General features: G+C 36.5%; 1 protein-coding gene across 1 annotated transcript in view; it reads right to left on the bottom strand.

Moving 5' to 3' along the window:
- The window catches only part of ENPP1 (ectonucleotide pyrophosphatase/phosphodiesterase 1), a 55556-nt gene that overhangs the window by 12995 nt on the left and 29627 nt on the right, over window positions 1-12934 (bottom strand). Inside the window, exons 9-17 of the mRNA XM_037391294.1 lie at window positions 12577-12686; window positions 11289-11354; window positions 10906-10978; window positions 9279-9387; window positions 7994-8125; window positions 6450-6481; window positions 5189-5316; window positions 4217-4286; window positions 956-1043 (exon numbers count right to left, since the gene is read on the bottom strand). Coding sequence (XP_037247191.1) covers window positions 956-1043; window positions 4217-4286; window positions 5189-5316; window positions 6450-6481; window positions 7994-8125; window positions 9279-9387; window positions 10906-10978; window positions 11289-11354; window positions 12577-12686 — 808 coding nt within the window. The remainder of the gene's footprint in view (window positions 1-955; window positions 1044-4216; window positions 4287-5188; window positions 5317-6449; window positions 6482-7993; window positions 8126-9278; window positions 9388-10905; window positions 10979-11288; window positions 11355-12576; window positions 12687-12934) is intronic.

Raw genomic sequence — 12934 nt, 5'->3', positions numbered from 1 at the left:
ACTCAGATGCAGAAGCAGACTGCACAGAACAGAAATCAATCATGAATTCAAGAGTGACACCATAGGAGGTGTGAGAAATGGGAATTCTGACTATTGCAGATACAACCAGGTCTAGAGCAAGACTCCAAAGCAACAGGACTACAGACTCACAAGACTGTTGCAGTCCATTGAAAAACCAAAAAAAGCGTATTTGGAACACCTGTTGCATTAGACAATGACAAAGGACAAGGAAACATCCCAATCTAGCATTAAAAGATATAATACATAAGTTGAACAAGTGACACATGCAATGATGAATTTGGGAGGAACTGTATTACATGAATCAAGTAAAAAATAAAAGTAGTCTAAATTTTATCTGAACTAAAAACCTATTTATATTTAGTAACTAAAATCAAAAATATGGTAAAGGAAAACAACAAATAAGAAAGCACATGACAAAATACAAGGAATTGTTCAAGTACATAGAAAGCAGAGGGGCTGACTGATTCAGGCTTTCTGGAAACGTGCTGCCTGGCACCTGCACCCATACCATTATAATGCTTGTTTATATACAGTTCTGCCTGGATAAGGTCACCTGAGCAACTGATCTGATAAAGCTTCTAGTTAGATAGAAGAGAAATATCCCCTCTTCTCAACAGTAAAGAGATTGTCAAGTAGTTGCTTTTAGTAGGTGAGTCAAAGCACCAGCTCTGGAGCAGCCAAAGGAACACACCAAGTGACCAGTAGAGAGGAGAGATACAAGGTGGCCTGACCAGTAGATCCTAAACAGCTGTTATGCATTTAGAAGCTGGACCTTTCTGAGAAAGGCAAACAGCCTTTTATTTGTGACTATCAGCAGCAAGCCTTAAGGACAAATTTCTAAGGACACTTAAAAATCTGTTATTAGAAGACTTACAATGCCCATAAGACATTATATTTTATTGAACACAGATGACCCCCCATCAATTGTACTTACCACACATTAAATTATAGACTTCAATGTTTTCAAATGGGTCAACTTGAGTACGGAACTTGAATCCTGGTCCAAACCCAATAAAGATAGCCTAGGATTTACAGAGAAAAAATAAAGTGGAATCCTCTTTAAGATAAGTTAAAATGGAAAATATCCTGAAAGAAAATACCCTCTGTATATGAAGAACTTAACCTTTACTTCATCAACATAGTTTGGATCAAGTCAAAAGCATGTTTTTCCCTAAAAAAAAAGGAGATGTATAAGAATAACTTTAAGCAGTGAATGAGTATTAGAAAACCCAATTTGTCTCATTGTTGCCTTCAAAAAGTTGCCTTCAGCTATTTATGAAGTCCCTTGCTCTTTTCTGCCTTTCAAGAAGTTAAATTCATTTTCTTAAAGGCTTTAAGAGATTTAATGGAAATGTTGAGCCAAAGTAACCATCAAATTTCATGCCCTGTAACCAATTTAGAAGCTTTTAACTTCAGGCTATAAAAACATCTGTTGTTAGTAATGTTTTAAATGGCTTAAGCAATGGCAAGATGCTAAGCGTCTGTGCCTGGTTTGCAGCTGTTCTTTCTTCTTGCACCACTTCCTGAGCTGTACTGGCACAAGCTATTGTGTAGCCATACAGTGAACCTGATCCAGGAATGCAGCCAACTTGAAAAAAATTTTCTTTTTTTCCTGTTGGCTCTTTTCCTTCTGGTTCAGTTCCCCGACCTACTTAATGCTGCAGTCATGCAGAACTTACACTAGCATAGAGCAGGGCTGGCTGCACGAGTAAGAACAGGGAGGCAAGGGAAGCAAATGCTTAAAAGCAACTGCTACCAAAAAGATTTTTTTTAAACTTATTGTGAGATATTCAGCTTATTTTTAAAGTAAGTGAAAAAGATTGCACCCATCTGTGGTATCAAGATACTGAGCGAGTGCTGGATAGCATCTTCCTGATCTCAAAGCTCTTTGCAAACAATGCAATTCTCAGATTTCATAGCTGTGTGGCAAAAACAGAGGGTAAAAACTCAACTCCAACTTCTTTCTCTAAGATTAAAGTATGAGGCAGGCTGTCATTCCATAACTGTTGATACTAAAATCTGTAGGCTAATGATTTCCTCAACATGCCTAATTTGAACCAGATGAGGCAAGAACATGCCACCTCCTCTGTTGAATGAGGTAACTACAGAGGATGAAATTTAGACTGCTGTAACATTAGTCACAAAAAGTTAAATTATATCTGTTTTAAGACCAACTAAGGATGCTATGAACTGACTATCTCAAGTCTGGCACAAAGTTTGAATACAGTCAGCCTACTAAAAAAAAATTTAAAGTCAAACTGTAGCAGAGAGAGAATATACTAAACTGGCATTTGGCATCATGTGGCCTTGCTGGTTGTAACCCATTACCAGTTACCCTATCCACAGGTTTCCCATTGTCAAATCGGGGAAGAAAAGTAGGCCTGGAAGGGTAAACCAATGAAAATTATCACAGGTTTTGGCTGACAGTTTTTTAATAAACAGTTTGATGCCAACACTACATAATTCTACAAAACATGAAAATAAGACTTTTAAGAGAAATCTATGCTTAACACTATGTAGGTCTTTTCATAAAGCTTGTTTTCAGTAACTTTTTTAATACAAGAGTCTCTCTCTACAAATGTGTTTACACAAATTCACTGTAATAGTACCAAGCACCTAATGACTGTTAGTGAATTTTATCCTGAAAATAGCCTTTTGAAATGAAGAGTATTACCTTTCATTTTATTAATAGCAGAAATTCAAGCACAAGGATAGGTTAAGTGAATTCCTCAAGTTAGATGGGGCTGACTAAGGATATGATTCCACATTTCCCTAAGACCTCTTCCCATTTCTCATTAAAGAGAAGAATTTTGGGACTCTTATTTTGAACATGACTAACATGCTTTCTTGTGAACAGACTACCTCAACATATACATATTCTAATCATGACACTATAAAATTACAGAGTTGGGAAGATCATTTAGTCAACTTTCAGAAAAGACAGAATCAAAAGTAATTGTTATTTCTAACAGATACTTGTCTGACAAGTCACTGGCAATTCCTGTGGTGGAAACTCCACAGACTTCCAGGGAAAATTGTTGAACTCATGTTCTTTTTAAAAAAAGCTTCACAAGAAATCAAATCAGTATTTCTTTATTGCAGTTTAAGCATTACTTCTGTTCTTAGGCAACCCAGAAAAACAAGAAAAAAAACAGATTAGCCTTACAGACCTGGCTGGCAAGGGAACAGCTTTGCTTGTAAGAGCCTGGGTGACACAGTGGACAGCAAGCCAAACATGAGCCAGCAGCACACCCTGGCAGCAAAGGCGGCCAACAGCATCCCATGCTGTATAAACAGAAGCTCAAGGAGCAAATTGAGGGAAGGGATTATCCCTCTCTACTCAGCATTTCTTTAGGCCACATCAGGATACTGTAGCACCTCCAACATAAATTGGAGACACCAGTAAACAATCATCACAAATTCAGTGGAGGGCCCCCAAGGTGTTTGTGGGCAGATGCTCTTGCCCCATGAAGAGGAACAAGGCTTGTTCAGCATGGAGAAGAGACTACTTCAGGTGGATCAAACTGCAGTCCCCTAGTACCTAAAAAAGTCATCAAGGAGATAGAGCCATGCTCTTCAGTACTACATAGCAGGAGGCAGAGAGAAACACTGAATCGACAGCAGAAACTGAAACAAGAAAGGCTCTGGCTGGCTATAACTAAACACATTTTTAACCAACAGGACAGTCAGGTAGTAGAATCAGTTGGTTAGAAGCTGTGGAGCCTCTGACCTTAGCAGTTTCAGAGATGTAACTGCATAAAGCCCTAAGTAACATGGTCTGGTCATATAGCTGACAGTTTTGAGTTGGAGGTGGGACTAGAGACCTCCTGAAGTCCCTCCCAATCTGAATGCTCTTAATACCTATAGTGACTGTATTAGAGGATTTGATGTTTCCTCTTTTCCTGCTTTTAATGTTACAACAAAAGAACTTGGCACATTATAGTCTTACCAGCACAGTGAAATCTTTAGGGCAAGTCCTGTAGTACTTTTGCCCAACTCTTACAACAACGGAATCCCACCCTGTGTGGGTTACCCAGCACATCACAATAGCAATCCTACAAATACTTGATTTCCTTAATTGCCGATGGAATAATGTCACAGGTCTTAAAATAAAATAAAAATCAGCACCCAGCAAAGACAACATTCAGAAACAGAAGGAGATAAAAATAAGACCTAACATATGTTTAAGTCTCACCTGCATACTGGTGAAGCGATTGTCTGAGCCATGGAATCCACCTGTGCAACTTTTAATCTCAAGAGGTTTCCTATTAAAAATGCAAAGTTTATATAACTCACATTTTACAAATCATGTCAGCATAAGAAACAGGTAGTGACGTATTGTTCATTTGTTAGAGTATTATTAGAGGCTTGTCTGCAGGGACTAGAAGGTCTTTAAGCTCTGGAAGAGAACGCCTTTAAAATCAAAACGATAGTTTTCTCTGCAAATGTTATCCCTTTGGAATTCTCAAGTATCTAGAGTAATTTAAACATCAGATGACACATGAACCAGATGTTTGTTCTCAGAATAACAGATTTTTCACATTACTGTCATTTGGGTAATAGACTTTTACAGTACTTTACATCCTTTTTTTTATTATTAAAAAAATAATTCTAATTTAAAGCATTAAAGCATTCAGCTGGGCATCTTAAAGTAATAAAAACAAATCTCCAACATATGCCAGGTCCATGCATATTATTTGAATCTGTACAGTTCTAGTAACCCAAACCTGATTTGCATATGTTACTGGTGTTACACAACAGAACTTATTGAACATGTGGAGCGAGAAACTTTCATGATGAAAGCCCTGGCATACAACAGAGGTGTTAAAAATTATATTATTATAGCAGATACCATTATTCTGGGAGTTTTAAATTCATTGGTCAGAACATGTAAGGTCATTAACAACAGTGAGCTCAGTAAGTTCAATGTATGCCAGTGGATCACCCCTGAGACTGGTTCAGCCAAGTAGTTATGCATGTGAAGTCTGAGGAGACTCCTCAGGCCAGCAAGAGCTGCAGAGAAAAGCATGCATCTCTTTGCTATGACAAGCTGGAATACCACACTCCAATAGCTGTCATTGAACTCTAAGCATCTTGAAGAGAAAAGTTATGAGAAAACAAGAAATTGTTTTTTCTGTATAATCAAGTACTGAAAAATTTAACTTACCTAGCAAGCTGCCATTGGGAGTCTAAATAGAAGTGCAATGGTTCAATCCGGTCATTATAGGAATAATGGAAACGCTTGGGTAGCAGCTGTTTCATATAAGCTTTGAAAGGCTGATGTGGTTCTATGCACTGAAATGTTTAAATATAAAATGTAAATTTCACCAAAATTTTGCTCATGTCATGCACATTTCCTATAAAGCATCTCAATTGCAAAGGGTCTGCAACAACTTCCACTAAGGACAATGGAACTCCATCAGGTTTGGAATCATATGACCTAGGATGTAAACATTAGTAACTATTTAAGTAAAAAAATATGACTGGTTTTCTGTTCAATAGTTATTAAGAGTATTTATATTGATTCATGGACATGACTTTTGCTTACAGCCTACAATTGTACAAAAAAAACCCCAGTACTCCTTAGAATTAGTAAATAATTACACCGACACATGAACATCATGACGCATGAACATCATGACACTTTCACAAGTGGTAGGAGGCTACCCAGTGTAATAATTCTACAGCTATTTAATATGGAAAGTAACAGACATTCAAAGGGTTTTTAGAGTAGTCACTCAAAGACAAACAAATTTTTCACCAACTCAGGTCCATAAATGATTTTAAAATAATGCAAAAAAAAAAAAAAAAAAATCAAACCACCAAAAAAATTAAACTAAGTAAAAAACCCTCTACTGTAATATTTTGAATAGTGAAGTCATCCAGACAAACAGCATAGCTCTCACCAACAGTAGTGTCTGCACAACTGAGGGGCAAACAGATTGTGGTGCAGGGATGAGAACAGAAGCCATGTACAGAGCAGAAAAGCAAATTCCTTAAGCTGGAACTGACAAAAAAATATAAAATCAATATCCTCTCTCAAAGCTGTTTGTCAAAAAGGTGTGAGCAAGAAGATCTTATGCTTGTCCAGGAAATGGCGCTGAGCTTTACACTGACTTGGCCCTCAGCCAGTATGATCCAGATACACATGTTCCCCGTTTCGAAGAGCAACATAATATAGGTAGTGAAAAGAAATGAACACAAACACTTAGTTAATGCACAACCACAGCCATATGACACCATACTCAACTTTGACCTTCCCTTCCCCTGTGCAGAACTACTTTTGTTGTTGTTACCTGTCTAGAAAATGGAAGGCCACTGATTCAAAGTCCAGATGCTACGTAAGTAAGCCCAACAAACAGCTGATGCTATAAAATACCTGTAAGTGTCAGTAGAAATTAAACTAGAACAGATACAACAACACTTACTGTGAGGTTTCTGACAACGCCTTCATAATTAACTGGAAGAATCATATGTAAGAATTAGTCACCTAAGTTAAAAAAATCAGATTTAAAATTAAAGCACTCCCATCACACAATATAATCAGCTTATTTTCAAAAAAACTCTGGACATCAATTATTTTTCCAGAATGAAGACCATATGAAGTAAAGCAATCACTAAGCTGTCAAGCTATTGCTTTTATTAAATTTTAGTTCACAGTCTCTCCTTCCTTTACTTATTTACAGCTTTAAAATTTTAAGCTGTATTAACCACAGTTTGAAAAACAATCTGAGAAATAAGTTTTCACAAAAGAGGCAACTAAATGCTGTGCTAATCAAGCTGGAATTCTCCTGCTTGCTAATACACTTCTAAGGAAAAAGAAACAAAACCAACTGTCAGGACAGCAGTTTTATCTGGCAAGCATCCTTAGAAAGATAGCCAAGTGCAAGCTGGCTAAGATTCAGATACTTAGACTCAAGCCAAAACGGACCATTACATCATTTAGTTTGACATTTTGTGTAACGCAGGCCCATTACATTTCACACAGTTACTTTGTCCTGAGTCTTGATATCCAGTGCTTGACTAAAACACATAATGATTACAGTGGCAAGGGAACCATTAATAATTCCTGCATAGATATAAGCAGTGCTACAGAGACAACAATGCTACTTCATGAAAACTGCATGCGTCAAAAGCAGGGGATACTCTGCTTTTCTTCTTCCTGAATTTGTTTCTCCAGGGAGAACCTGGAACTGCAGTTGACTCCATGTTCTCAAAGGAAGCATTTAAAAAGAGTTTAAATTAACATCGAGCAATGAAGTAAACAGGACTTAAAGTCATTGGGGTCAAGGCCTACAAGCTTTTAAGGGCATGGAGAACAATAATCTAGATAGAAAAAAACCCCAAAACTATGAAATATGAAGGAAATGCCTGCATTCAACATTAAGTAGTAACAAAAACAGCAGACAGTGTTCACCTAAAATGTGACTGCATAATGCATCAAACTAGAAAATTTGTAAGCATGGATTTTTACTTGTTTATTAACTTTGCAGTTTACTCAACTGCTTCAAGCCATTAAGCCATTTTTCAATAACTAAGAATATAATATTTCTAAAATAATATGTAAATACAGTAACAGTCTAACATTTAAGACAGAAATACAGCAAATTTATACATAAACTGGTAAATCAGGAAATGAGTGGAGATGTGAGAGGAGGATGATTTTGGGGCTGTCTTGAGCACCAAATACCTGAATCAAAGGACTTACTTTCACAAGGCAAGAGCATCTGCAGTTAGTCACTCTGAGGCAGCCCACAACAGCAATCTGTAGGATTCAGATATGCTTTCAGGCCTTAAAGTTAAATGGTCTTTAAAACCACAGGTACACTAGTCAGTATTTCTTCAGCATCCAGGTTGTCCCTAGCTGACCTTCACTCTGGTTTACCAATAGAATATATGGATCTTAAGTTTGTATTCATAAAGTACAAAAGCATGTAACTGAGTAATAAAAATTAGTTTAGCAATTACATACAAGAGAAATACTCATCTGGAACATTATTAGGTCTTAGGCGAGCTGCAGGACCAGGTACTACTATGAAATCTTGAACATTGTCCAGATAGCTGTTGAGATATGCTGTTTTTCTGCAGCTCCCTGCTTCCATCCCTGCAAAAGGAAACAAATTTTAATTAAAAAATGGGAATGTTAGTGTAGATTAGCCTTGTTAAGGAGACATGTAACTGAAGTTGTAGAAGTCAAAAATGTAAGTTCTCAGATCTTTTTATCAGAATCCCCAAGATAACTAAACCAAGGAGACGACAACATGTATGGAAGAAACAAAAAACTGCATAGATACACAGTGTCAGCCATTTCCCTCAGCTGAGAAAGACACTCCAATTGAATAAATAGACATCTTTTTTTCTCTGAAGGGAAGAAATCTTATAAGCCTAAGAACAGTAGCAATGCTTAGACCAGATATTGATTTAGTCCAATATCCCACCAATATCCTATTGAACTAGTGTTCACAACATGTCTAGAGAAATACTCGATAAGCCCAGCAATTATGGACTGATCTTCCTCCTATAAATGTTACTTATCAGTTTCCAGAAGTACAAAGAAGTACATGCATTTGAACTCTTAATAATTCTTGAGAGGTTTATCCTCAATTAATTCCATAAATATTTTTTAAAGCTGTATAGATGCTTGTCTTGGATCATTCCCACTGACAATGAATTCTGCTCGTCAATTTTGTGCTGCATGGAAGTGTGCTTATATTTTTTTTGTCAGGAAAAGCAGCAGAAATAGATTATTGGTAAAATACATAACTTTTTACAAAAAATTAACTCCAGAAATAAAGAAAAGCTATTACAGGAATAAATCAAAGTTTCATGTTAACAACCCCCTAATAATGGATAAGGGAACTGATAACTCAAAGGAAGCTATGGCTTATATTTTCACTTCAGCCATTTGCAAACAATTGCTGTGCAGTGTAGTTAAGAGACAGAATAAAATGAAATCTATTTTTACCAGTTCACATTTTATTTCTGTTATCAGCTGGTAATGATCACAAAAGGAATTAGAAATAAAATATGAAAATCATTTAATCTCCCCTTATTTCTCCACTTCTCCCCCCCCACCCCCCAAGTCTGATTCTCACCTACACTGCTTAGATCTTACACCATCTTGATAATACAAAATATAAATTCTAGGTATCAGCTGCTTTGTTAACTTTGTAGAAACATGCAAGTAAAAAAACAGAATATTACTGTATGAAAATAGCTCTTCAAAATGCTGTTATACTTTATAAAATCAAGTTTACCATGATCTGATATAAAAATAATGTTCAGGCATTTATGCAAGTTCATTTGCTTGAGACCATCCATCAGCATTCCTACTATGTTGTCCACTCTCTGTAATGCTATAATGACCTGCAGGACAAAAACAGGAATGTAAAGTAAGTGCTAACTACTTCAATTAAAAATTTGGATTTATTTCTAGGGAGAGTGAATAAGTTTAAACTGTAACAGTATATGGTAATAAAGATTAAGAAGCAACTCTCACACACCATTCAAGGCTCGCTGCAATCCAGACATAAATGAAGGCCACAGGGGACATACAACTGTGCAGTAACCCCCAAACTTAGGAGTGGGAACACATATAGTGTGCAGCAACAGGAGGTACTGTGAGGACAGGATACTTGGAGCATTCTCAATAGACCATCAAACCTGCTTTTTGCCTATTCCTACTTCTCTCAGTTGCACACTCTTTAGATGCATTGTCTTTACATCTACTGAGAATGGACTCAACAGGTACACCTATACTGAGAATTAAAAATGGGAGCCTGCAGATTGCCTAGCACCTGCACTGCTCAGGGCTACCTCCATCTACAGAAAACCGGCTATATCTACACTGCACAGCTCATTGCCCCATTTTTTTCTGGGCCCTACACCATACTAAGACATACTAAGATATTTCTGAGGAGATTATGTACAAACCCTCAGGGTCTTTCTCTCCAGAACATTCCTGACATACAGAATTTTAGATCCACTTATTAACCAAAGAAAAGGATAATCAAATTAAATGTTCCCTATACTGCAGTTCCAATTAGTTGTGTGCTACTGCACTTGGCACTTACATCCATCTGACTGTTCCTTACAGTAGCAGTAACTACTCACACCTCCAGAGAAATTGGCAAGAGCTTTTTAATGTTGTCACCACTGAGGTCAACCACCCATTTAATATGCCCAAACATCCTGGCCGTTCAAAATGGCAGAATTTTACAAAGTCCAAGAGTTTTTTTTCCTTCGCATTTTTCATTTTGGTTTGTTAAAATGTAAAGCTGCTTAATACTTTTGAGAACAGCAGCAGTCCCAAAGACTTCTTATTTATACAAGAGGTACATAACAGATTATGACAGGGCAAATGTCCCTTTCATCACCCTTTTTACAAGCCACCATAAAATCTAACTGCAGGGAGATAAGACCAGTATTCATCTAACCTTTGCATAGAGACTGGGGGAAAATGAAGGACAATTATGACATAAATACTTAACCACCAAAGCTTGGACTACTGCTACAAAAAAAAAAAAAAAAAAAAAAAAAAAAAAATCATCTCTGCTCTTGCTAAATGGAAAGTATACCTTTCTGTCCCCTTCCTCCTCACTAAAATTAACACAATGAATTAGAAGACACAAACCATACACAAGACATATCCAAACATGCTTTGGCAATTTAAAAGTTACCAAAATAAAGAAAATAAAAATTAGGCCTAAACAGCCTATTTAGTACATGCTTTGTATCAATGTTAATTAAGGATGGGCTGCCTATTCACAACTTATTTCCTAATAAGCATACTGAACATGGTGTTTATTAATCTAACATGAATTTTGGAAGTTCATTACAGAGTCAGAGAATACCTTCAAATCTAAAAAGAAAAAAACTACTTACTCCACTGCTTACTGGTCCAAACTTATGGCCCGAGGAATCTGGTTCTTCTAAATACAGAGTGTAAAAGTGTGGTCTATATCAAACAGTACCAAAAATGTAATATTTTACATACACGTTTAAACAGTTTGAAAAGATTATATTTCAACAATGGATATCAAATATTGGAAACAACACTGTCATTCAGAGGAAGAACACATTAAAGGGAAATAGAGAATGTAACTTAAAAAAAAAGTTTCAGTCATACAATCAGGATTGCATTAAATAGTACTTTAACATCATTAGAATAATGCATAAGATACTGTTTAAAAAGGAAGTAATATTTACAAAGTAATTCATTGCAATACCACTTGAACAGGAAGTTACACTTGCAATTGTATACCTACCTTTCATCTTCAGGTAACTGCAGCCAGCGAAGAACAGTTACCACCCTTTCTTCAAAGGGGATTGAGCTGTATCAGAACAGTATAAGATCAACCAACCCCATATTTTCAAGAGCTAAAAAATTTTAAGTCACATATTACAAAAATTAATGTACTTTAGCAGAGAAAACTGAATTCAGCTGGATGCCATTAAGAGCTATTTAGTAGGATGCAAGTTTACCTATGCTAAGTGCTGTAACTCTACAGGAATTAATGGGAACTTTAGATTGGGCATTGGATATTGTCCCTATTGATTGCAATGTGATTAGAATAAAGCTCCCAGTATTGCTTGTGTTTATTATACAAAGAGAATAACTTGGCTTCGAGGTGCAAAATGATGTACAGGTCTTCATTCCTGTACTATGTTTTGAAAAAGCTTTGGTTTGGTGGTGGGTTGGGTTTTTTTTAATGTTTAAACAGTTTGAATACAAGTTATCATACTATGTCACAAAGTAGATGCTCTGTATCAATTACTGAAGTAGATCAACAATAAGCATGTTGACATGTAATAACATAAGGCACCCATAAAGTTATTAATTCAGCTACTTAACACAAGTAACAATGTAGAAGTTCATGGAGGGGGGGGCGGGGGAAGTAGTAAGTCAAGAATCAGACTTTCCATGCTATATGAAGAACTTAAGAAAATAAAATGATCCTAGGAAGATAGAAATGGAAAAAACCCGATTTCTTGGGCAGGGTTTGAGGTTATTAAATAAATACCGATAAACAGATTTATGTAGAATTTTCATTAGGCAGAAAGTGTTACTTGCAGTGAAAAGCAATCACTAACTAAAATATGACTGCCTTAATGTGAAATATTTTAAAAAATTACAATGAAAATAATTTTATGTTAGAACAATTTACCACAGTCAACAGTAAATTTTAGTTTTCATGGACAATACTGCACCAAGACCTGGTCCATTCACTGTTTGAGAGGTTTGGACTGAATGAACCAACACAAGATTTTTATAAATAGAAACAGAAAAGTACTAAAGCTTCAAAGCTGGCTGCTCTTAAAGATGATTTTTCCACATCTTTCCCTTACAATGTTTGCTAAGGAATGGCAGAACGATTAGACAAAGAATCTACACTGTAGTGAAACAAAGTTAATTGCATCCTATTTTGGTTTTTTCCTCACGTTGTGTACAACTACTTAGAAAAACAGGGGAAAAAAAATTATGCTTTCTCCGACATCTGTCCCATTACAACAGTTAAAGTAAAATATTAATCCAAGACACAGGAGTTTACATACCTATTGTATTTTTCATACAGGTTTGGGAAGGTTCCATTAACTGCCACATCTGACCCAGGCCAAAAGAATGTACCTGCTTTTAGACCTTGGTACATAGCCGTTAACCAGATCTGCAGGAGAACAATCAGCATCAGTAGTGCAAGTCACTGAATTAGCTGAGTAACTGCCAGAGCTACCGCCACCCCCACCAACTCTGCACCTTCCAGCAAGTTCAAAACCTGAAAATATAAGTCGAGCACTCTGGACAGTCAGTCTTACATGTCATGGCTATCTACAGTCCTTGATTCCTTACCGCAAACAGAATTACAGAAACACTCACATCCCTTCTGCTACTACATCAGGGGGAGCCTGGACAGAA

The sequence above is a fragment of the Falco rusticolus genome, chromosome 6 (genome assembly GCF_015220075.1).
Source record: "Falco rusticolus isolate bFalRus1 chromosome 6, bFalRus1.pri, whole genome shotgun sequence".
NCBI lineage: Eukaryota > Metazoa > Chordata > Aves > Falconiformes > Falconidae > Falco > Falco rusticolus.
Note: the sequence above shows the minus strand (reverse complement) of the source record. Positions and strands in the feature narration are given on the sequence as shown.